At 43.1% G+C, this 25,689-nt stretch overlaps 1 protein-coding gene across 13 annotated transcripts in view; it reads right to left on the bottom strand.

Annotated features, from left to right (window-relative positions):
• LOC138822647 (protein FAM114A2-like) overlaps positions 1-24,318 on the bottom strand; it is a 72,695-nt gene extending 48,377 nt beyond the window's left edge. For 5 of the 13 annotated variants that reach the window (XR_011370588.1, XR_011370593.1, XR_011370599.1 and 2 more), the window contains exons 1-4: positions 24,090-24,314; positions 16,074-19,232; positions 7,002-7,144; positions 1,281-1,476 (exon numbers count right to left, since the gene is read on the bottom strand). Coding sequence is in view for 1 of the 13 variants with exons in the window: in XM_070015438.1 (XP_069871539.1) it covers positions 1,281-1,400 (120 nt within the window). In the remaining 12 variants the exon portion in view is untranslated. The other 8 variants (XR_011370591.1, XR_011370598.1, XM_070015438.1 and 5 more) reach the window with 7 other exon arrangements.
• Between the last annotated feature and the right edge of the window lie 1,371 nt (positions 24,319-25,689).

The following is a 25,689-nucleotide window of genomic DNA, read 5'->3' as shown; positions in this document are numbered from 1 at the left end:
CTACATGCGATGTCTATCATCTATCTCATGATCACTTGTCTTCAAACAATAAATCCCTTGAACAAATGTAGAAGGAGATTTATTAACAAAGTCCCTTGTAACAATGTAAACGAACACAGACAGTCATGAAGTGACTGATGATCTTACACACAGTGGCTAATGTAGCTGAGCCTGAGGAGAGCAAGGACTTGTTCCAGGTGCCCCAATATCCCCATCTGGCCTGGGATATATCTTTGGAAAGTTTCCTACTGTCCCAGTAAATGATCGGGGGAGGGAAGACACTAGAAAGTATGAAAGGGCTGGGAAGGTGGCTCAGTGGTAGAGCGCTTGCCTTGCATGCCTGAGGCCCTGGGTTCGATTCCTCAGCACCACATAAGCAAAAAGGAAAAAACTGGAAGTGGCGCTGTGGCTCAAGTGGTAGACCGCTAGCCTTGAGCTGAAGAGCTGAGGGACAGCGCCCAGGCCCAAGAGTTCAGGCCCCACGACCGGACCCAAAAAAAAAAAAAAAAAAGAAAGTATGAAAAATTAGAGAGAAATAGTATAATATACGTAAGTTATCTAATTATTAGCCAAAGTATGGGGAACCAAATAATATTTGCTTAATGCACTGCTTGACTGACAGACACTTGCATGTTTTCATCATGTAGGCACCATGCAGCAAAGGTAATTACTGCTGATGGCATTTATAGAACTGAAAAACTATTATTTACGGTTGTAAAAACAAGTAAAGAAGTTCAATCCTAAATTAGCATTGAGCTCGAGTCTCTTAACCCCAACTTCTTTTTCCTTGTACCAGGGCCTCACACGTTTGGTTTGCTTGCTCGTGACTGGCACTCTACCACTTGAGCCATACCTCTAGTGTAGCATTTTGCTGAAATTTAGTTGGAAATTGAATCTGCATTTCATCTGGACCTAAGCATCCTCAGGAGCTAGGATTACTGGTGTGAGCCAGGGGTACCAGGTTAACCCCAATATTTTTAAATCCCAATATTTTATAGAGATTCTAGCTGGGCACCAGAGGCTCACACCTGTTTTCCTAGCTACTCAGGAGGCTGAGTATCTGAGATCTGAAGATCACAGTTCAAAGCCAGCCCAGGCAGGAAAGTTCATGAGACTCTTATCTCCAATAAACCATTAGAAAACCAGAAGTGGTGCTGTGGTTTAAGTGGTAGAGTGCTCACCTTAAGTTGAAAAGCACAGGGACAGCGCCCAAGCGCAGAGCTCAAAGCCCCATGACCCACAAAAAAATAGAGATTCTAGTCAGTGGCTGTCTGTAATACCTGAAAAGGGAGAACTTCTGAAGTCTCAGGGTCCCTGGAAGACCCAACATCTGGTCTTTTCAACTGGGCACTACAGCTTCCATTAACTTTCTTGATTGGCATGTTGGTCAACAGATTCATTAGTCTTCACAGACTCAGAATTCTCCACTGACTCCCAGTTTCCATCTTCAGTTATCACTGGAGTCTCAAGGATCATCTTTATCAGAAAGCCCAAGGGAAAAAAGTGATTGAGGTCAGCTTTTTTAGTATACATTATTTGTCTAAATCTTTTGACACTTTCACAGAGTCACAGGCAGGAACATTAGTAAATTAATACAGACAAGATCCCACAGATCTTCCCCCACGTTCTCCTAATAACAGCTTCCATAACTGAAGCATAATTCATTGTGGCAGAATCCACCAATCTTCAGATTTCAACAGATTTCAACTGAAACTCTTTCACTTCAAGAAGTATAGATGAAATTACATAGCATGCCACTTGTTAAGAATTTTTTACACAGCATTTAAGTCCCTCCAGACCAACTTCTATTGTATTAAGACTTTTTTTATTGTTTCTGAATAGTCCATGCTATAAATGTACTTTGGGACTATCACAGAAATAAGATGATTCAGAAACCTTATGTATAGGTGTTTATGGGAACCAAAGCTTTCTCTTGGGCTACTCAGTTTAGTTTTAAATGTTACTGTTAGGCTGGGCATGTGCCTTAGCAGTAGAAAGCTTGCCTAGCATGCATGAAGCCCTGGGTTTGATTCCTCAGTAACATATGAACAGAAACTGGCACTGTGGGTCAAGTGGTAGAGCACTAGACTTGAGCAAAATGCTCAGTGATAGTGCCATGGCACTGAGCTCAATCCACAGTACTGTCTCAAAACAAGGTATTTTTCTATTCTTTTCCCAAGTAAACTATCACTTCATTTTCCTAGTGGCAATGTATGAATAATCAAGTTCCCCTGAATTCTGATCAACCTTGTGTTGTCACTATTTTGATTGAACCATTCAAATAGGTATGTAGTGGTACCTCACTGAGCCTTTTAAATTGCATTCCTCTAATGGCTGGGACAAAGGCATCCTTTTATGTGCTTATTTGCTGAATATATATTCTTCAGTGAAACATTTATTTGTATCTTTTGGTCATTATCCAATCATTGTGTTTTGGTTTTTATCATTATGTACTACAGAGACTTGAGAACACTGTTTATTAGAGATTTAATTCCTCTACTATATGGCTTGCAAATATTTCACGCTAGTTTATAGTTTATCTTTTTCCTTTCTTCCTAGAGTCTTTCCCTGAGCAAGTTTTTCATTGTGAGGAGGTTCATTATCTATTTTCCCTTTTACTGACTATCCTTTAAAATCTTTAGTAATCACTTCCTACTAAAACTCTTCCAGAGATTTAATCTATCCAAAAATATTTCTGTCAGAACAGTTTTTTAGGGTTTTGTTTCCTATTTATGTGGTGGCCCTAGGGAACAAAAGATGTCCCTAATCCTTTTGCTTTTGTTTTTTAGATAGGGTTTCCCAAATTTGTCTAGGCAAGCCTCAGACCATGAATTTCTTACCTCTGCCTCTCAAGTACCTGAGATTACAGGCATACACTACCATGCTTGCTATCTCTGAAACACTAACTTTTTGTTTGGTCTGCTCTTAAACCTTAATCCTCCTATCTCCTTCTCTGGAGTGTCTAGGATTATAAGTATAAAACACTATTCTGGGCCTTTTGCTATTATTAAAAATATTCATCATAAATATACCAAAATTCTGTTAGTATTGGAACATTTGATGTGACAAAAGAGATGACGATTGACTTATATTTTACACTTACTTTTTTTTTTACAGTGCTAGTGATAGAACTTAAGACCCCACACATACCAGGGAAGAGCTCCACCATTTGGCTATATCCATTGAATTCCTACTTTAACATTTTTTTTGCCAGTCCTGGAACTGGAACTCAAGGCCTAGGCACTGTCCTGGAGCTTTGTTTGCTCAAGGCTAGCACTCTAACCCTTGAGAGACAGCCTCACTTCTGGATTTTTCTGTGTATGTAGTATTGAGGAACTGAACAACGGGCTTCATGCATGGTAGGCAAGCACTATTACTAAACCACATTCCCTGCACCTCAGATCAACTTTTAAGCAACAATTCAATTACCCAATCTAATTCCTTCCAGAAGAAGAGAAGGAGAATCAAATACCATGAGAGAATAAATGTATTTCCTCCTCTTTCCTTCACTCTTCTCTTGTGCTCTCTCTCTTTCTCTTTCACCCTCCTTCACCCATACACACAGGTATGTATAAACTATTTTATAGAGAGATGGATTACATGTAGGAAAGAGCCAATATATGACAACAAATGTTTCAAACAGATTTAAAAAACTTATTAACAACTAAGGCAGAAAGACCAGCACACTACTATAATTAAGATACATACCAAAAATGCTAACAGAAAGGAAAACACCCATTTGAATCAGGAGACATGATTCATACACAAAGAACCAAACACAAGTCTAGAGCTTGGAGTGTCAAATCTAGCCTAGAGATGTTTTTAATTTATCTATATAGTGCCTAAACTTTTAAATGAGTTCCATGTTTAAAAACCAGTCTTCATACAAAAGTGCAAGTGTCCAATTTCCCTTGAAAACTGAAAGATCTAGCAACAAAGGCTATATAGTGACTGGTTAATAACTACTTCATGCCAAATAGCTACTGGTCCTTTTAGGCAATGCTCCTGCACCTCAAAATTGGCACTCGAATTCAATTCACTCATTTATGTTAACTGATTAGCCCTATAGTCATCTGCAAATACCTGCCATGAGACATACATCAGACTGTGACAGGTGAAAATGCCAGAGAGAGTGTTCAAAGGTATAAAAACAATCCATAAGAAAGCTCAAAGGTATACATGATACCAGTTGCCTGGAGCCATTAAAATACCAGAGAGAAAAAGAATCACGAGGCATGAAATCAGAAGGCAACTTTAAGATACCTTGGAGCTAAGCTGTAGGTGTGTGTGTGTGTGTGTGTGTGTGTGTGTGTGTGTGTGTGTGTGTGTGTGTGTGTTTGTGTGTGTGTGTGTGTGTTGTATACTATGTGTAATGCATGCACTATATGTAATACAAAATATATCATTGTAGAAATGTAATTCATTTAACTTCATATGATATTAAGACATACTCTGAAATAGGAAACAATGGAAATCTCTATACTTTGGTCATCACCATCTAAATTTGAATCTACATGATTAAAAATCATTTAGAGGGGCTGGCCAGGTGGCTCAGTGGTACAGTACTTGCCTTGCATGCATGAGGCCCTGGGTTCAATTCCTCAGTACCACGTAAGCAGAAAAAGCCCGAAGTGGCACTGTGGTTCAAGTGGTAGAGTGCTAGCCCTAAGCTGAAGACTTGAGGGACAGCACCCAAGACCAGAGTTCAGGCCCCAGGACCAACCAAAAAAGAAAATAAAAGATCATCTAGAATGTGTTAGGATGGAAGACAAAGAGTTTATATTGTTTATACTGTTAATATTATTAGTAGAAGGAATGTAGATACTCTACTCTCAATAAATTCATCATCTCTCAGCAAACATAAATAAATAACAGGTAGGTGAAAGTGCAATTGCATTATTTAATGGTTTCCTAAGTTTTCTGGGTATTTTATGATGAATTGGAAAAGAGAAATATGCCAGTAAATTAAGAAAAAATAAGCCAAAAGGATTCATATTTTTAAGGAACCAAAATGCATATGCTTTGTGTCTCTCACTCCTACCATCAGGCTGCCTTTTCCCTCCTTTACCCTTCTCAGCAATCAAGGCTTACCAGCAACTTGCTCCTGCCAACCTCAACTTGGGGAGTACCATGCACCCAGCCAGCACATAGCCACTCCTGATGCCTACAAAGTGTGCTCCCAATGCCTGGGAAATACTTCCCCCTGTGGGGTGGGTCTGGCCAGGTATACTTCTGGGTCCGGGTTTTTCTTTGGTCTGAAGTGGCTGGGCTCTGGTTCATTGAGTTTGGGCACCAACTGGGTGGTTTAAAGTTTGGCTGACCATAGTCACTGGAGTGATGTCAGCTGGGAAAAGGAGACTGGGGGTGTCCATCTGCATTTGTGTTTTTGAAGATCTGACCCTCCAACAGGTACTGAGCGCTAAGTAGCCTCCCAACTATCCCGAGGTCAGGGATTACCCAAGCCACTGATTGGCAAGGCCCAAATGGGCAGAACAGGGCTGTCCAGGCCAGTAGCAAAGTGTTTGCAAGGACGTTTAGTTATATGAATTGGGCAGGAGAAGGTGAGGGAGGACTAACTAGCAAATGCAAAGGCCTTAACAAATTTTAATAATCCAAGAAAAGAAAAACAAAAAAATGCTGCAAAAAAACGGGTCAAGGGGATTGTAATGTGGCTTAGTGATAGAGGCTTGCCTGGCATGCATGAAGCCCTGGGTTCAATCCCTCAGTACCACATACACAGAAAAGGCCAGAAGTGATGCTGTGGCTCAAATTGTAGAGCACTAATCTTGAGCAAAAGAAGCACAACGTCAGTGCCCAGATGCTGAGTTTAAGCCCTAGGACTGGCACAAAAAAATGAGGGGGAGGAGGTTTGCAAAAAGGAGGTCTGGGACTTGAACACCTGGCTCGTCGAGCTTATGAGATGGGATAAAGTTGTTTCTCTCTCTCTCTCTCTCTCTCTCTCTCTCTCTCTCTCTCTCTCTCTCTCTCTCTCTCTCTCTCTCTCTCTCTCTCTCTCTCTCTCTCTCTCTCTCTCTCTCTGTGTGTGTGTGTGTGTGTGTGTGGTTAATTGGAGATGAATCTCAGATTTTCTGGCCCCCAAAACATTAGACTCCTGAGTAGCTAGGATTACAGGCATTAGCCACCTATGCCCAGCTCAGGATAGTTTTAACTCTTAATATGGAACTTAATGGGAAAAGACAGTAGGTTTCTAAGCAGACTAGTAAGATGCTTTGATTTGTGGTTTTTAAGATGAGTCCCCCTTCCCTCATTAAAAAAGATGCATCTCATTATTTATCCTTCAGTAGTGTAAATGTGTGAAGTCTGGAGTTGTGGAGCTAGAAAGGTATAAGTTTATAAATATAAGGAAAATGGAACTTTTCAGAGGTAAAGAGATTGGATTTTTTTTTTTGGCAGTCTTGAGGCTTGAACTCTGGGGCTGGGCACTGTCCCTGAGCAATTCAGCTCAAGGCTAGCACTCTACCATTTGAGCTACAGCGCCACTTGCGGTTTTCTGGTGGTTTATTGGAGATAAGAGTTTTACAGGTTTTCCTGCCAGGGCTGGCTTTGAACCCTGATTCTTGGATCTCAGCTTCTTGAGTAGCTAGGATTACAGGCATGAGCCACCGGCACCTGGAGAGAATTGGATTATGTAAAAATCCAAACATGTGGCTGGGTATCAAACACAGTGGTTAGATGTCTAGCCTAGCATGTGCTAGGAGAGAAAGGAAGCAGAGAGAAAGAAGAAAAGAAGAACAAGAATAAGGGAGACAGGAGAGAAAAAAAGAGAATCTATGTTTTCTACTGCTTCAGTGGTTTCAGTAGAGCCATCATTCTAAATAAACCTTCCCCAGATAAGTCTCCGATTTGTCTGCCTGGGCTGGCTTCAAATCTGGATCCTCAGATCTCAACTTCCTTAGGTAGTTATAATCGTAGGCTTGAGCCACTCTAGCTCTGGCCTCTTAACCTTCTGTTTTATCTAGTAGCTGCTAATTTCCTCTTACCTCATTTCTGGGGCTTGAACCCAAGGCCTGGGCATTGCTCTTGAGCTTTTTTGTTCTAACCTAGGGCCTAGCCACTTGAACCACAGCTCCACTTCCAGATTTTTTTTGGTGTTTCACTGAAGATGAGTGTCACAGGTGAAAATCTATTTAAAGAGAACAGTAAAAACAATGTAGTTAAACAATTGTGTCAGAACAGGAGCTCAAAGGATCATACTTTGAAGAAAAGGTGCTGGATTCATGGACACAGACTATGACTTTCACCGTCCTTAGATTTAACATAGTAGTAGATACACAGAGACACTAAATAAATGCTGCTTGATACCAGTTCCATTTTGTGTTGCTTATATTAAACCTAACTCACTTTGTGAATGTCAGTTTGGAAGGAAACTATCTTGCAGAAAAGCTTATAGGCAAATCTCCAACATCAGGCTAGGTTCTCAAACAGAACTTGAGGCACTTCACAAGCTGGGCCATTTAGAGATGAGGCAGAAGATCTTGCTGGAATACCAACCTGGCCCATGTCCATCTCAAGCAAAGCATCTGGTTCCCATCTGTTTCCTAAGCTAAACCTGCACAGAGATACTCTTTGAAGAAAATCTCTTTACAATTGAACTATAGACTCATGTTATTTGCCAATTATCATGTAAGAAACAATGGCCTCATCCTGAAAAATACTGGCAAGGATCACCTTAAGTAGATGACCAAAGATACATCCAGGCAATGAGACACCAGAAATTGATATGACATAACTGAGCTTTCTCATTCAGTTATAAAATTGGGCACAAACAAACAAGGAAACCAATATATGCCTAGCTGGGTTCCAGTGGCTCACCCATGGAATTCTAGCCAATAAGGAGGCTCAGATCTGAGGATGTTGGTCCAAAGCCAGCCCAGAGAGAAAAGTCTGTGACATTCATATCTCCAGTGAACACCAGAAAACTAGAAGTGGGTGCTGTAGCTCCAAGTGGTAGAGTGATAGCCTATAACTAGCTCCAAGAGAGCACCCAGGCCCCGAGTTCAAATCCCAGGACCAGCCAAAGTAAAAAAACACCCACCCAAGTCACACTGGGAGGCTTCCCACAGGATCAGTAGCTGCCCTTTTCAAAAGTGTCAAGCTCATACTAAAGAAAAGACAGTGGAAATGTCACAGACTGGAGGAGGCAGAGGAGGTCTGACAGATCAAGGGAAAGCAGGATCCTGGATGGATCCTGAGTGGGAGTGCCAGTTCTGAGGCTTGAACTCAAGACCTGGACACTGTCTCTTAGCTGTTTTGCTCAAGGCTGGCACTCTACCACTTGAGCCACCACTTTACTTCAGGCTTTTTGATGGTTTGTTGGAGAGAAGAGGCTCACAGACTTTCCTGCCCAAGCTAGCTTTGAAACTTAATCCTAAAATCTCAGCCTGCTGATGAGTTAGGATTACAAGTGCCAGCTATATTTTCTGTTTTATCTTGCAATAAAAATAAAAAGATTGGGGGGGAGGGGGGAGGCTGGGAAGGGATGTGAAGGGTAAACAAAGGAGGAGGCTGCAATGCTTGGTAAGAAATGTATGCATTATCCTGCCCACGTAATTGTAACTCCTCTGTACAGTATGTTCACAAATAAAATTAAATTAAATTAAAAAAAATAAAATAAAAAGATTGTTTTCAAAATACATACTTGGGAGGGAACAAGGGAGAGGCTCTGCTAGTACTGTTGACTCTAGCCGTTTTTGTCTTATGCTACAGCTGCAGGGCAGGCCACATGGGCAGGGTGTGGTTCAGGCACAGGCTCAGCCTGCCTAGAACAAGGAGGTAAAAATGAGGTGTACATAGTTCTGACAATAGCTAGTGGTCTTGTTTGGCCTTCTAGTGTAGAGAGCAGAAGGAAATAAAATGAGGAAATAATAGTTGAGGGCACAGTATGTAATCTCATTATGCCATGACAAGATATTTGTTCTTAACCTGTCAAGCAAAAGAGAAAAGGTATATGTTTCTCATCAAGGATAGATACCACCTCAGTGGTCACTTCTCAGTCCTCTTTGCAAACAAATCCCAGTTTTGTCTCATCATCCATTCTGTTGGTTTCTGTGTTTACATGGGATGTCTGGTGCTGCAACAGCCAACTTGGGATGATGAGCTTTAGCCTGTGGAGAATATACCCAGTATGGTCAATTCAAAAGATGGTAGGAATATAAATATAAGAAGACAGACTAGGTGCCAGTGGCTCAGGCCTGTAATCCTATCTACTCAGGAAGCTGAGATCTGAGGATCATGGTTCAAAGCCAGCCCAGGCAGGAAAACCTGCGAAACTCTTATCTCCAATAAACCACCAGAAAATCAGAAGTGGCCCTGTGGCTAAAGTGGTAGAGTGCTAGCCTTGAGCTGAGTTGCTCAGGGACAAAGCCCAGGCCCAGAGTTCAAGCCCCATGGCTCACAAAACAAAAGACAAAAAAAGAAGACAGTACTGAGCCACTGAATTAATGAATTCTACCGTCTCCCTTGTGCTATGGTTATTATTTTTTTCTTTTTTTTTCCAGGGCTGAGGACTGAACCCAGGGCCTTGCACACGTGCCAGGCGTGCGCCCTTCCCCTGGATAACCCCCCAGCCCCACTGTGGTTATTATTATGTGAAATAATAAATCTTCCTCTCACTGAAATGAGTTAGGCCTTCTATAATTACACCTAAAAGCAACCAAAATTATGCTTGAGTCCTAAGGGAAAATAAAAGGCATCTAGAAGTAATACAAGAAAAAAAATATAGGTGAAAAATAAAAATAAAGGCTAAAATGCATTAGGTGCATAGGGCTCTGAAAAATCTCCCAGGCCTGAAGAAACTCACCTGGAGTTTCAGAAGCCAGCTCCAATTTACATTTAACCATCTAAGTCTAGTTGCTATCAAGTTCTTATAGGCAGTGATCCCTGAGAAGAGGAAGAAAAATGAAAGGGAAATAAAATTAAACAACTGCCAGTGGAGAAACCAGCTTTACATGATCAATTTCCTTCCAGGGAATCTCTATTTGTCTGAAGAGAATTTCTTCATCAGATCCCTGGCCCCAAGTCAGAGACAGGTATATGAGGAGGAGACAGGACAGGGCAGCCTAAGATGGACAGTGACTCATCTGGAATGGAAGAAAGAGCTAGCATGTGGCAGAGACTGAGCCCAAAGCTAAGCCTGACTCGATCCAGAACCTTCCCAATGCACTGTCATGCCAGAAATGAAAGCCAAGCTGCAAAGCCACCAAGAGCTGCTTCTAAGCCATTCTGAAAAGTGCCCACATTCACCCAGGCGTCTCACCAGAGACCCCAGGTATAGTCCAGCAGAGCACTTGAAAGCAGAAACCCAAGAAGCAAAGCAGGTGGCCTGCATCCAAATTCAAGAAATGTAACTCACTCAATTGTCACTGTGGCCAGGCCTGAGATTTCCAGTCAGTCCCCTACACTCTAGCCTGAGGACAGGACCTATTAGGATGAGACCATATAATAAGACACGGATGAAGGCCCTGTCTGACTGCCACTGCCATTAAGAACAGCATTATAGATGGGTGCCCATGGCGCATGCCTGTAATCCTAATCAGGATGCTGAGATCTGAGGACCATGCTTTGAAGCCATCCTAGGCAGAAAAGTCAATGAGGTTCCTTATCTCCAATAAAGCAACAAAAAAAGCCAGAAGTGGAGCTATGACTCAAGTAGCAGAGTGCTAACCTTGAGCAAAAAGCTGAGGGACAACTTCTAGGATGGTGGTGTGGGGAAAGACTAATACCACAAGCCCCTTTAGGACAGGTGCTCTCACTTATGCCCATTTCCTTCAGAGCATTGCATAGCCCTCACCTTACTGACTTGCCTCTCCCTGTTTTAACACAGGATATTCACTTGGCCAGTCTATCTTGCAGCATCCCTAGCAAAGCAGCTTTTTCTCTGGGGTTTAACCAAGGAGCCAATACTGTCTGTGATTGGTTAACTGTGCACAGTCCAGAATCAATGATACCTGGGGTCCATCTGGCTTGGCCATCTACTGTTGTAGCTTACAGCATATTGTTCAACACTTCTGTTTTCTTATAATAGTTCTTGCTCATGGGTCCTAACGGTCACAATAGAATAACTAATAGGGTTACTTGTGTACACACACACACACACACCACTGCAACAGTACTACAAGGGAAACAAGGCAACTCAACAGGGAGCTTCAGGATTCAAACATCTACCACATCCTAAGTATTTCCTGTTCCTTCTTAAGTAATTATTAATATTATTCCTATTTTGGTGCAAGTACTGGAGAGTGAACTCAGAGCTGGGACACTGAGCCCCACTCAACTGGGGACTGAACTATCCCTAAGCTTTTTTGTTTTTGTTTTTTGTTTTGGGTCTGGTCATGGGGCCTGAACTCTGGGCCTGTGCACTGTCCCTTAGCTCTTCAGATCAAGGCTAGCACTCTACCACTTGAGCCACAGCACCACTTCTGGCTTTTTTTTTTATTACTTATGTGGTGCTGAGGAATGGAACTAGGGCCTCATGCATGCAAGACAAGCGCTCTACCACTGAGCCACCTTCCTAGCCCTTCCTTAAGCTTTTTCTGCTCGAGGCTAGTGCTATACCATTTGAGCCATACCTCCAGTTCTGGCTTTTTGCAGGTTAATTGGAGATAAAGAGCCTCACAGACTTTTCTTTCCAGGTTGGCTTCAAACCAGGACCCTCAGATCTCAGACTCTTGAATTGCTAGGATTACAGTGGTGAGCCACCCGCACCTGGGTACAATCTGTTTTTTTAATGTTTTTTTGAATGTTTTTTATATCTATTAGATATGGAGATTAGGAATCTCTGCTGCTCTCTTTTTTTCTTAGCTGTATTTTCTTTTTCTTAGCCCCTTCCTTAAATGATTCTTTATTTTTTATTTATTTATTTATTTTTATTTATTTATTTTTTGGTCAGGGGTCCTGAACTCTGAGCTTGGGCACTATCCCGCAGCTCTTCAGCTCAAGGCAAGTGCTCTACTGCTTGAGTCACAGTGCCACTTCTGGGTTTCTAGTGGTTTATTGGAGATGAGAGCATCATGGACTTTCCTTCCTGGGCTGGCTTTGAACCATGATCCTCAGATCTCAGCCTCCTGAGTAGCTAGGATTACAGGTATGAGCCACTGGCGCCCAGCCCTTAAACAATTGATTCCCTATCTGGTAAGAGGAACAATGATTTCACCTCCTAATGAGTAGGTTGTCACAGATAGCAGTCTGTGAGCATGAGACCTGTCATATAATAACTACTTACTGAAACAGGCATGACCTGTAAGGGCAGAAAGAAAAGGAGCTAATGAAGGGGACTCCAGGAGGACAAGGCAGCTCTTCTCTGATAACACTAAGAGCTCCCAGAGGTCAGGGATAGTATCCTCAGATCTATGACCCCACATGGACAATAGGCTGATTCTCTACATATCTGATGTCACAGCAATCTTAGTACCAAGAGTGGCTCCTTTGTGCCAGGACAGGAAGGAAGGAAGAGGACAGGGGGGCCCATAGACAGGCAGCTCCTGAAACAGATCACCAGGTGACAAAATGAAGACAAGAGTATAATCAGGAGACCATCACATCCTCTGCAAGCTTCTCCACCAGAGGCCAGCAGCAGAGGAAGACAGCCCACTGTGGGTGAACATGAGCACCACACTGGGAAGGCCCAGAATGGTGAACCAAAGAAATATAGGAAGGGGAGAGCTTTGGAGATGTATATCAGCTCTGACTTTTACCAATCTTGAGATTGCTCCTCATGGTCCTCAATTTCCTTATCTGTACAAGGTGGAAAATTATCATCTTGATCAAATACAAGGACAGGGGAGCCCTTGTTCCAAAGAGAGACATAAATGATAGTCATGTTATGGAGATTTTTTTTCTGAAGGTAAAAACTAACCTCCTAGCCAGATACTAGTGGCTAATACCTGAAATCCTAGCTACTCAGGAGGCTAAGATCTGAGGATCATGGTTTTCAGCCAGCTCAGAAAGAAAGGTAAGTCTTTGAGACACATAGCTCCAAATAACCACCAAAAAGCCAGATGTGGAGCTGGGACTCAAGTGGTAGAACACCAGCCTTGAGGAAAAACAAACAAAAAACAAACAAACAAAATCTCCTGGCCTTGCATTTAAGACCTAGCCCTGCATTCAAGCCCTAGGATCCGCAAGAAGGAAAAAAGGAGGAAAAAAAAAAACTCTCCTCAAACAAGAATACAAGCTAAGAGGTTTTCAGCTGAATGCAACTAAAATAAAAATGGGAGAGCCCGTTGTTTCCTGAGGATGACTATTTATGAGGCCAATTTCATTTTCAAGTGCTAATGAGTCCCCAAAGCAGACCCATGTACAGCCTGGAGTCCAGAAGAGTGGGAAGACACCCAACCCAAACTTTGTGGAAGCTCCAAGGACACTTGTGGCGCTCAATCAGAGTGTAATGATCAGAGCAATAATCTAAATAATGAACAAGATAAAGTGTGGTGGAGGGGAGGAGAGAGAAGATACAGGTGGAAAGGAATAGTACTTAAGTTTTTTGTATTTCCTCAAGACAAACTTCTGTCTGGAATAGATTAATTCCATCTATATATTAATGTGGATTACTAATTAATGAGTTAAAAATGCTTTCAACACAAGAAGTGCTAAGAAAATGCTTAAAAATAATGAGTCTCTGGGTATGTCTCCAAAAGAAATATGCTAGCTTCTGTAATTTTCTCTCTCTCTTGTAACATTTAAAATGTTATGGTTTGCCAGGCATTGGTGGCTCCTGCCTGTAATCCCAGCTACTCAGGAGGCTGAGATCTGAGAACCGAGGTTCAAAGCCATCCCAGGAAGGAAAGTCCGTGTGACTACTATCTCCAATAAACCACTAGAAAACCAGAAGTGGCACTGTGGCTCAAGCAGTAGATTTCTCGCCTTGAGCTGAAGAGCACAAGGACAGTGTCCCAGCCCAGAGTTCAAGCCCCACAACCAACCAAAAAAAAATATTATGGTTTGAAGGAAATGGAAGGGAATCATGGAAATTCATTTAAAGCACAAAATCAGGAAATTGGAAAGCCTGGTCAGGTAACTAACTTCCTTGAAGTCCTATGAACACTATCAATGCACATTCCCCAGTGCGCTGAGAGCGCTGTTGCACACATCTGAGCTGCAGTTCATTCTTGGGATACTTGAGCACAGATGATGTCTTGAGTGTCTTCATAGCCCTGCCACACAACACTTTACCAGGTGCACAGCAAACAGTCAATAATATGTTACATCACCAGGTCTTCTCAAAAGAGATGGGCATGCCTAACTATGCAGGAAGCTGAGATCTAAGGATAGAAGTTCAAATCCAACACAAACAGAAACATCAAAGAGACCCTTACCTCTAATTCATCAGCAAAACCCTAAATTGGAGGTATGGCTTAAGTGGTAGAGTACCAGCCTTGAATGAAAAAGCTAAAGGACAGCACCCAGGCATTGAGTTTAAGCTCTAGTACTGACACAGAAAGAGATAGATTGGGAGGTGGGGGGGGGGGAGTAAAGTTTAAAAAAGGAAGAAAAAGATTTTTGGCATTGGAGAACTATGAAGGCCCACGGACTAGGTGATCAAGGTCAAATTGACAGTGAAAATACATCAACTTTGTGCTAAGAATGGCATTTACTTCTCTGGTTTTCTCCTCCCAAATCCATGAACTTCAATCTAAAATCAAAAACACATGAGATGAATCCCAACAGATTCTAAAGCATGTCTGACTAGGGCTCCTCAAAACCATCCAAGCTGCCCCCAAACAAGGGCAGTGTCAGAAGCTGTCACAGCCAAGAGGAGCCCAAGAAGCCATAGCAACTCAATGTGAAGAGGTTTCCTGGAAGGATTTTACAGAAGTAGAAACAAGCCTGAGAAGACCCAGAGCCCAGCTAAAGTCTCACAGACACAGTAGGAACCCCAACCTTCCCTCATATCCACTTGGTGAAAAGATTCTCACTGACAAGCTGATGATGCTTTCTTTACATGTACAGTGACAAGACCTTTGTAAATTTGTCACTGAAATGCAATGCTCAGAAGTGGTGCTGTGGCTCAAGAGGTAGAGCGCTGACCTTAAGTTGAAGAGCACAGGGACAGCGCTCAGGCAAAGAGTTTAAGCCTCACGACCACCACCAAAACAACAAAAAAACAACTAATAATCCTAAAATGCAATTCTCCTTCTCTGGAAACCCCAACTTCTCTTGAACACAAGTCCTGTATAATTTGGCACTGAAGCACCTCATGGACCTCAGAGCATCATGTAGCGAGAGTCAAAACTGAGGCCCAAAGTGGGAGCCAGTGTTTTCCCAATTTCTAGTTTAGGATCTGGTGCTCTACTTGGGCTGATGCTTCAACACTGGCCAGATCCAAAACTCTCCCTTCTATCCTGCACACACCAAGAACCAGTTTAGGACTCTGGGATAAATTCAAAGACCAGCTTCTGGTCTTTGCTAGCATTGTGGCTGGTGTGGTGCAAGGACATATGTGTGGAAAGTGGTTTGGTATTTAGCTACATGTCCTTTTGCCATGGGACACTATGCCAGAGCCACACAGAAAGTCCATCCCTGGCAGGGTAAGGATCCAGACATAAACACACAGCTTTCAAGGGGCTAGGAAGGTGGCTCAGTAATAGAGTGCTTGCCTCACATGCATGAGAACTTGGGTTCAATTCCTCAGCACCACATGAACAGAAAAAGCTGGAAGCAGCAAGTGGTAGAGTGCTGGCCTTGAGCTGAAGAGCTAAGGGATAGCACCCAGGTCCAGGGTTCAAATACCAAGACTGGAAAAAAAACACAAAAACAAACAACCACCACCACAACAAACAAAAACAGCTTCCAACTAGGGTGTGTGGAAAAGGCAAAGTTCTGCAGGCTGGCGAGGTGGCTGCATTTCCTTCCCCTGTGTGGGCCCCATCCATCAGCCTCCCTGAGGGATCTCAGCTACTTGTAGGGCACATTTTCTAAATGTGAACCTGTTTTTCTTATGAGAATCAAAGTGCTCCAACTAACTGCAAGATCATAAATACTCAAAAGTGACTGTTAATAGCAGTGGCAGTTTGCAAAATACCAAATGGCAGCAAGAAGTGGATATCATAACTTACCTTCTTTGCTTTCCCATGTTCACAGAGGTGTTATGCAGGGTGTTTTTTTTTTTCCTGGTGGTTCTCTTTTTTGTTTTGTTTTTTAAGTGATGAGATCTTCTTTCAAGTAGGTTCACAGGGGCTCCCTGGGACTTCAGGCAGTACCTTGAAAATTACTTAACAGATACTAAAAAGAAAACCAAAGAAGCCTACAATTCCAAGCCTAAAAGCTAATTTTAAAAATATGCCTAATATCCCAATGCTAGTGGCTCATACCTGTAATCCTAGCTACTCAGGAGGCTAAGATCATTAAATTATGGTTCATGGCCAATGCAGGCAGGAAAATCTATGAGACTCTTATCTCTAATTAACTAGAAAGAAATGTAGGAAGTAGAGGTAAAGCTTTCGTGGTATAGCACCAGCCCTGCATGAAAGAAGCTAAGTTTACCATTCTTTTACACATGAAAAAAATCAGGTCCCAAAAGGTCATTTGTCCAGGCCACTCAGCTACAGGACAAATTGGGAGATGTGAACAGAAGGTATCTAACTTTAGAACTCAGGGCTTGGCTCTCACCCTGCTACATTCCCAGTCAAAGCAGACCAGAGAAGGATGGAGGACCTCAGCAAAAACCATCCCTGTGGCCATGTATTGTGGTACTCAGGAAACAGAGGCAAGAAGAACACTAAGAGTATGAGGTAAACATGGGCTACATGGACAGATCCTGTCTTAGAAAAACAATCCTTGTGCACAGGAGCAGCCTAGGGACTATGTGAGTATCACATTATGGGAACCTGTCATTATTAGCTCAATGAACAAAAGGATAAACTTTTAGAAAATAGCCAAGATCCCTATATGAAATGGTGGACATAGAGGCCTAGTTTTGCCACCCACTGTCTTTTTGGCCTTTGTTCCTTTATCACTTAAATGGTGCAAATACCACCTTCTCATTGTTAAGACAATTTTGGTGAGCTCACATATGTGAAAAGTTCTTTGAAAAACACAAAGTGCTGTATAAATTGTGTTATTAATGAAAATCTCTAAAAATTGAGTCAAGTTGCTAAAATTCATTCTCTCAGATCCCTTTTCCAGAGGCAGAAAGTGAGGGGAAAAGAGATGAAAATAACTTGCCTAAAGTTCCAACATTGAGAAGGAATGTCACATACATGGCAGGAGGTCTGGAGTGTCATTTGTTCTTCCTGCCCTCCAGTCCATCCTGTTTACCAATGCACACACACATGCAAATACACACACACACACACACACACTCCCCTCTTTAGCAAACAAAGGTGCTGGGCAAGTAATTGCTAGGCCTCAGAAGGAGGACACTAGCACTTCTAGTGTCACTGCTGTGACCTTTGACCAAGAGGAGAACTTTCAGCACTAGAACAGAGCTTCTCCCATACAGATAACATTGGGGAGAGCAGAGGGTCAGCAGCCCAGTACTACTGCCAACAGTAAGGAAATAACTCCAAGTTCCTCGTACTTGCAGAATCCTACACACTAGACCATTTTCCTCGGTCCTCATCTCCTCTATTTTCTGACATTCAGTAACATTGTAGAAGGATAAGTTACAGAATCCTACAATCAGGGTTCATAGGAACTCAGATCCTAAGGATTGCCTACTCTAACTCCTCCCATCTGGCATTCCAATTTCCTCCAGTTTCAACTTTGAATTCTTCCAAGGATGGGGAGCTCACTACTTCAGGACCAGCTGACACTCCCCCACACTTACCGAGATTCCATGATAGAGCAAGCACACAATGTAGCAGGGATGAGGCACATGAACCTTCCTCAGGACTAGCCACAGGGTAGAGGGGCCCAGTACAAAGTGACAACACAACACCTTTTGTTCAAATATTAATACTTTCCAGATAGCAACAGGAGAAGGTTAAACTAAGAATAAGCCTTTTTCTGCGTCAGCCCTAGAAATTGAACTCAGGGCCTGGCACTGCCCTGGAACTTATTTTGCTCTAGGCTAGCACCACTTCTAGTGTTTTGTTGTTGTTGGTTGTGGGGCTTGAACTCTGGGCCTGGGCACTATCCCTCAGCTCTTCCGCTCAAGGCAAGCACTCTACCATTTAAGCTACTGTGCCACTTCTGGTTTTCCAGTGGCTTACTGGAGATAGGAGTCTCATGGCCTCTCCTGTCCAGGCTCACTTTGAACCTTGATCCTCAGATGCAGCCTCCTGAGTAGGTAGGATTACAAGTGTGAGCCACCAGCACTTGGCCACTTCCAGCTTTTCCTTGGCTAACTGGAAATAAATGTCTCATGGACTTTCCTGCCTGGGCTGGCTTCAAAACAATGATCTTCAGATCTCAGTCTCCTCAACAGCTAAGATTACAGGCATGAGAGACTAGCGCCCACCCTAATTACAAGCCTCTGTGCCTCTGCATTGCTTCTGATATTAAATTCAGTGGGCCTGAATTCATCTATTGGCTAATACTACTAGTCATTTACTTAGTTGAGGTAATGATATCAATTTCTGGGGCATAAATAAGTTAACTATTTAGGAATCTTAGAATTCAGAGTAAACACCATTTTTGTGCCTCAAATACTACAAGTTGCATTTTAAGATGTGCAATGAGGGGATGGGAAGGTGGCTCAGTGGTAGAGTGCTGGTTTTGCATGCATAAGGCCCTGGGTTTGATCCTCAGCACCACATAAGAGAAAAAGCCAAAAGGGGCACTGTGGCTCAAATGGCAGAGCACTAGCCTTGAGATGAAGATCTGAGGGATAAGGAGATGTGAGGGGAGGGATGGGAGGGGAAAAACAAAGGAGGAGGCAACAATACTTGATAAGAAATGTACTTATTACCTTGCTCATGTAATTCTAACCCCTCTGTACGGTATTTTCACAATAAAAAATTATTAAAAAAAAAAAAAAAAAAGCAGAGGGATAGTGCCCAGGCCCAGAATTCAGGTTCCATGACCAAAAAAAAAAAAAAAAAAAGTGCACTGAAATGCATGCTAAAGTTACACACTTAGGTACAGAAAGAGTTTGAGGAGTAAGTAATCTGTACATCACCTCATTCAAAGCTGCAGACTGCTCTTCAGCTGCTGGCTCCTGACACCTCTGCAGACCATGAAGGCACCAGGCAAGAAGAATCACAGCCATCACTGAGGCTGGAGCCAGTTTTGTGGGATCCAGTGTTGAGTTGCTGGAAGGCAGGGAGAGGCTCCTTAAAAAATATGAAATTAAGGCACTGTCAGAATACATCAGTAGCCGGGCGCTGGTGGCTCACGCCTGTAATCCTAGCTACTCAGGAGGCTGAGATCTGAGGATCGCGGTTCAAAGCCAGCCCGGGCAGGAGAGACCGTGAGACTCCTATCTCCAATAAAACCACCAGAAAACCGGAAGTGGCGCTGTAGCTCAAGTGGTAGAGCGCTCGCCTTGAGCTGAAGAGCTAAGGGACAGCGCCCAGGCCCAGAGTTCAGGCCCCACGACCGACAAAAAAAAAAAAAGAATACATCAGTAAGTGATGACATGTCACCCCATCTGGACTGTCCCATTGCAAGATCCCCAGCACCACCGAAGAGGAGGATCCACCAATATATCAGATGGCCAACTGTTAAGAGATTCTCAGAGTGGAAGGAAGGGGGCTCAGGCCTATGGTGAATATGACACTGGCCACCACCCAAACTCAGTGTGTTAAAAGTTATGGATTAGATTGAATTGGTAAAGAAAGTAGAGCTAGATTGGTACTGGTGACTCACACCTGTCATCCAAGCTAGTCAGGAGGCTGAAGGCTGACAATCATGATTTAAAGGCAGTTTCTTCAGAAAAGTCCATGAGCCTCTTATCTCCAATGAAACAGAAAAAAAGCTGGAAGTGCAGGTGTGGCTCAAGTGGGAGAACATCAGCCTTGAGAAAAAAAGCTTGGTTGACAAAGTGATGCCTGGAGTTCTAGTCTCAACTCCTGAAGGGGAAAAAAAGGAAGGAAGGAAATGGGAAGGGGAGAGGGGGCAAGGGGATGAGGGAAGAGGAGGGAAAGAAGGAAGGAAGGAAGGAAGGGAGGAAGGGAGGAAGGGAGGAAGGGAGGAAGGGAGGAAGGGAGGAAGGGAGGAAGGGAAGAAGGGAGGAAGGGAGGAAGGGAGGAAGGGAGGAAGGGAAGAAGGGAGGGAGTGAGGGAAGAGGAATCCAGGACACAAGAACTATCCTGGGATATGGAAGGGGCTAGTGTGGATATGAGACATTGAAGAGTTAAAAGTGGCTTCGTTTAGAAGCAGTAACCCTTCTGCTGCTCATATTAACCTTGGGCCCACCTGAATTTCAGAAACCGTCTTGTTTGTGCTGAAACTGCTAAACCATAGATTACTTGAACAAAGCTACTTTGAAGTCAGGCCCCACTTTGTACTATAGCTGGCCTTGGGTCCCCACAAACTTCAGGAGATGACCAAGCTGGCCCAAGATAAACAGACCCTGTGAACAAACCCAGACCACCAATTATCCCAGCTACAGCTTATCAGAACCCAACTAGCCAGGAAACTCCCTGCTAAGCTTTAACTGCTCTGGAATGCCCTTTAAGACCCAGCCAGTTTGATAACTCCCTACAACCCCTTATTGCCTTGGAATGCCCTGCTGACACCTCTTGTTGCCTTAAATTTGTCAGTCTGTGATTTCTTTTTTTTCTTCTCCTTTTATCCCTTTGTAGTTTTTGCCTTTATAAACACTGTGAAATTTCAGCTCGGGGCTTCCTCCTAAGTTCTGCTGAGTCAGTGTGTGGGACAAAGCCGGAGCTGCAGCCCACCTGAATAAAGCCTTGCTTTTGAAGTGATCTTCTTGGTGGGGGTCCTGCAACAGGCGTACAACCACATGAGTTTGAGTTCCAGCCAAGCCTGGGTGGGAGAAGCTACTCTGCCTGCAACCTTTTTCTCACCAATGCCCCAAGCACTATTGCTTCTCCATATATTTGCTTATACTTGCTTTCTCTAGTTCTGAAGACAGAAATCAAACCCAACTCAGCTTAGCACCTGCTAGCTAGGAGCTTCAATTGTATTCTCCCCAATGTATCCTGGGGAGTATTTCCATCAGGTCTTGCCATTCTGGTCCACTGTAACAGCCCAGCCTTGATGCCTAGCCCTGAGGGCAGAGATGGGGGAACACCCTGACATCTTGATTGTCCTTTTCAGAAACATGGCAGGCACTTGACCAGTCACAGATTGATGAGTGACTGCTACACAATGCCAGAGGTGAAGAAGGGCTGGGGTACAAAGACTGACTGGAGTAGCATTCTGAAAAAGCCATAATCTCTGGGAAGTAGAAGTGTGGCTCCAGTAGGAGAGAACTAGTAATGTGCAAAAAGCTAAGTGGGAAGCCCTGAGTTCAAGCCCCAGTACCAGCACCAATCAATCAATGAGAAAAGAGCTACAATGTGCTCTCAGTGCCATTGGTGATGTGCAGGATAACCCAGCACCAGGGCTTTGGTGCCACACACTGTCTCTAAAAAGCCAGCAGAGATAGCAGACACCATGTCCTTTTTGCTGAGCTTCCTGTAACACAGACTCTTGCAGGAGCAGCCTAAATTCATTTCTTTTTCATTTCCTTGGAACACCACTGCTGCTAAACTAGGACAAATCCTAGAACAGGCCACCCACCTGCCCACCCACCTGTAAGGCAACATGGATTTAACCTGACACCAGGAGATCTCATCTGAGAGCATCCAATTATCAAAGCCAATTATCAAAGCCAAAAAAAGTTAAAAAAAAAAAAAAAAAAAAAAGCCCAGGACACAAAGGATAAATCTGGAGTGAAGATGTGCTCCTTCTTGCCAGGCCCAAAGAAACATAGGTCCCATGGTTTCCTTACTTACAATAACTAGTATATGTCAGGGACAAGCAGAAAAGGTCAAAAGCTATGTACATATGACCAAATAAGATGATGTCAAGCGAAATGAACCCCAAGATAGGGACACAAGTTTTGTCTTTTTCTTTCTTGCTATGGTTTCTAACATATTTATAATGTACCATGTGATATTTTTTTTGTTTCTTTGTATGTTCTTCCCCCAAGGTATACCCCCTGTTTTCACTGTATTTGATGTCAATGCCCTGTATCTTGTATATACAGTTTTCTAATTTGGGGAGGGAAAGGGAAAAAACAAAATATTTAAATAGGGATACAGGTTGATCCATTGTAACAATGAGATGTACAAGACACTATGTTGAAAAATGAACTTTACAATTTAGGCATGGGTAGGGGGTGTGGGGGTTATGGAGCGTATTTGTGGAGGTGGGAAGGAAGGGATGGTAGGGGAAAAGCAAAAGAGGAGGCAGCAATGCTTGATAAGAAATGTACGCATTACCTTACTCATGTAACTCAACCCCTCTGTACAGCATTTGTACAATAAAAAATGTATTAAAAAAAAGATGTGCTCCTTCTCATCAATAATGCTCTTAAGCATTTAGGTGTTTTCATATCTATTACTTCAACTATTCTTATAAAATTTTCCTGAAAATACTCCAAATTATAGAGCTCAGAGATAATTGTCCTCATTTTACAGATAAGGGCATTGAGGTTCAGAAAGGCTCAGAAAGTGGGCTGGTGCAGGGTTCAAGTAGTAGAGCAACTGAATAGTAAGCAGCAGGCTCTGACTTCAAATGCTAGTACAACCAAAAAAGAGACAGAGGAAGGAAGGCATGGAGGGAAGGGGAGGGAAGGAGGGAAGGGGTCAGGGCTGACATGAAAGGAGGGTAATGAATGATCCCACACTCTAACCACTCTACAATATTCTCTATTCTGCATTCTAAAGAAGTTTGAAAGAGGGGCTGGGAAGATGGCTCAGTGGTAGAGTGCTTGCCTTGCATGCCTGAGGCCCTGGGTTCGATTCCTCAGCACCACATAAGCAAAAAGAAAAAAGCCAGAAGTGGTGCTGTGGCTCAAGTGGTAGAGTGCTAGCCTTGAGCTGAAGAGCTGAGGGACAGCGCCCAGGCCCAGAGTTCAGGCCCCACAACCGGACCCAAAAAAAAAAAGAAGTTTGAAAGAATGGTTTGATAGTACCTACTACAGTTTCAACTGTCAAGGGCCTTTGTTTGCTAGGCTGGTACTCTACCAAAGACTGGTACACTACCTCTTGAACCATACTTCCAATACTGCCTTTTCCTGTTTTTTTCAAGACAGGAGTCTATTCACATCTTTTTTTAAAAAAAATTGATACTGGTACTTGGGCTTGGACTTAAGGCCTTGTGCTCTCACTTGTCATTTTTCCTCAACTCTGCTGTTCTTGAACCACACCTCCACTTCTGGCTTTTTAATAGTTAAACAGAGAGAAAAGTCTCACAGATTTTTCTGCCTGGGCTGGTTTCACACTGTGATCCTCAGATCTCAGCCTCCACATTAGCTAAGATTATAGGCATGAGCTACCAATGTCCACCTTTTATCTATTTTTCTAGAGCAGCTCCAGGGACTCCTTGAGATTTATCTGCCAAGTAAGAAAGTTTTATTCCTAGGAAAATTCTGTCCCCATGTTCTCAGAGCCTGTCACTACCTCCCCCACAGCCTATGGGAACCTTGTCCCAGACTCCCTATGTTAGCAAAATGAGCTCCCTCCCCATAGTTTAATACACTCCTTTTCCTCTCCACAGCTGAGCATGCTCCCTTCTTAGGCAACACTAGGCCCATTTAAAAACACAGTAAATAATCAGCCTTCACAAACTTAAGATGGCATTTCTCTGGAGCAGCTACAACCATATAAGGCAACAAGAGCCCCTTAGTGTGACCTTCAGGTCTGGGCAGATGCAGGGCCTCTTATCTATTATTTGGACAGCAGCCTAGTCTGCCATGATGAAGCCCCTGGCCCTCACCAGGGTCACTACCTCCTAGTCACTTGTATCACCTCTTAATCCTCCTAGGTTATACAGGTCACCTCAGAAAATACCAGATGATTCTTCTCACTGCTACCCTGTGAGAAGGGGTCTTGCCAGCCCCCCTCCCAGCAATAAACCTACCTTTGTTCTCTGTACCTACCTTTCTCGTGGTTCTCTGACAAAGTGCAAATACTGCTCTTTTTACCTAAAAATCATTTACCATCCCTCTAAATTACCTATACTCCCCAACTCCATGGTGCAGAGCATAGGTGAAGTGATTTCTGTTTTTAAATCTCACTGGATTGTGGGTTGATCACCTCCTATGGTTCTTCCAACTACAAAATAGGATGAATATATCTTTGTCTCCAGTTGGTTGATCTCAGCAGACTTAAACCTTTGGAAAGAAAAAGGGTTTCTCTTCACCTTATGTGCTTTTCAGAGACCACTTACTATCAGTCTGTTTAGTTCCTTAACAGTATTCTTAATTGTTGGGTGCCAGTGGTTCACACCTGGAATCCTAGCTACTCAGGAGGCTGAGATGTGAGGATGGCAGTTTGAAAACAACCTGAGACGTCTGTGAGACCTTACCTCCAATTAACCACCAAAAGTCAGAAATAGAGATGGGCCTCAAATGGTAGAGCATCAACCTTTAAGCAGAACTAAGCAAAAATACTCTGGCTCTGTGATCACACCCCAGTACTGGCACAAAACAACAACAACAAAAAGTCCGCAGCTGGGCGCTGGTGGCTCACGCCTGTAATCCTAGCTACTCAGGAGGCTGAGATCTGAGGATCGTGGTTCAAAGCCAGCCCGGGCAGGAGAGACCGTGAGACTCCTATCTCCAATAAAACCACCAGAAAACCGGAAGTGGTGCTGTAGCTAAAGTGGTAGAGCGCTTGCTTTGAGCTGAAGAGCTGAGGGACAGCGCCCAGGCCCAGAGTTCAAGCCCCACGACCGACAAAAAAAAACAAAAAACAAAAAGTCCACAGTTCCAATAACCACTGTCATATTTATTAATTTGCTTGTTTACCACCTAGGTGTCTCTTCCACAAGAATGTAAGGCACATATCTTGCTGGTTACATAGTTGGTACAACAATAAATGTACTGAATGAATGAATGAATGAATGAATGAATGAATGAATGACTCGATCCATCAAACAACCAATGAATCAATCTTATTTGCATTTGACCACTGTCTAAAGCCCACAATATCTCAATTGCAATAACCAAATTAGGTACAATAGTCAAATAACCTCATGAAGTAGGATAGATAATAGCTTTCTATTTTTCTTCAGCATAAAAATAAAATTAGTGCACAGAAATGGAGGGACAAAGGATGAACAAAAAGCAATGGTAAGCCTGACACCAGTGGTTCACACCTGTAAGCCTAGCTATTCAGAAGGCTGAGATCTGAGGATCACGTTTCAAAGCCAGCCCGGCCAGAAAAGTCCATGAGACTCTGATCTCCAATAAACCATTAGAAAACTGGAAGTGGTGCTGTGGCTCTAGCTGCAGAATGCTTGCCTTTATCTGAAGAGCACAGGGATAGCGCCCAGGTCCAGAGTTCAAGCCTCACACCGACAAAAAATAAATAAATAAATAAAACAGAGGAGAAAGCTGCAAATACATGAAGGCAGGAGCCAGCTCCTCCCTAGAGCCTCCCTCTGCTACCATCCATTCTGCTTTCCACTTTTTCAGACCTCTCTAAGAAGTCTGTCTCCCTTCTCATGATCAGTCATGGAGCAGAGCATAACTTTTCTGGCAGATGTAAACTTCTAGAGTGTACATCAGGGGCTGCACCTTGGATCCCTTGTGCCATTCATGATGTCAAGCAC

Source organism: Dipodomys merriami, unplaced genomic scaffold (genome assembly GCF_024711535.1).
Source record: "Dipodomys merriami isolate MVZ:Mamm:240054 unplaced genomic scaffold, mDipMer1.0.p SCAF_1135, whole genome shotgun sequence".
NCBI lineage: Eukaryota > Metazoa > Chordata > Mammalia > Rodentia > Heteromyidae > Dipodomys > Dipodomys merriami.
This window is presented reverse-complemented; position numbering and strand designations above follow the sequence as displayed.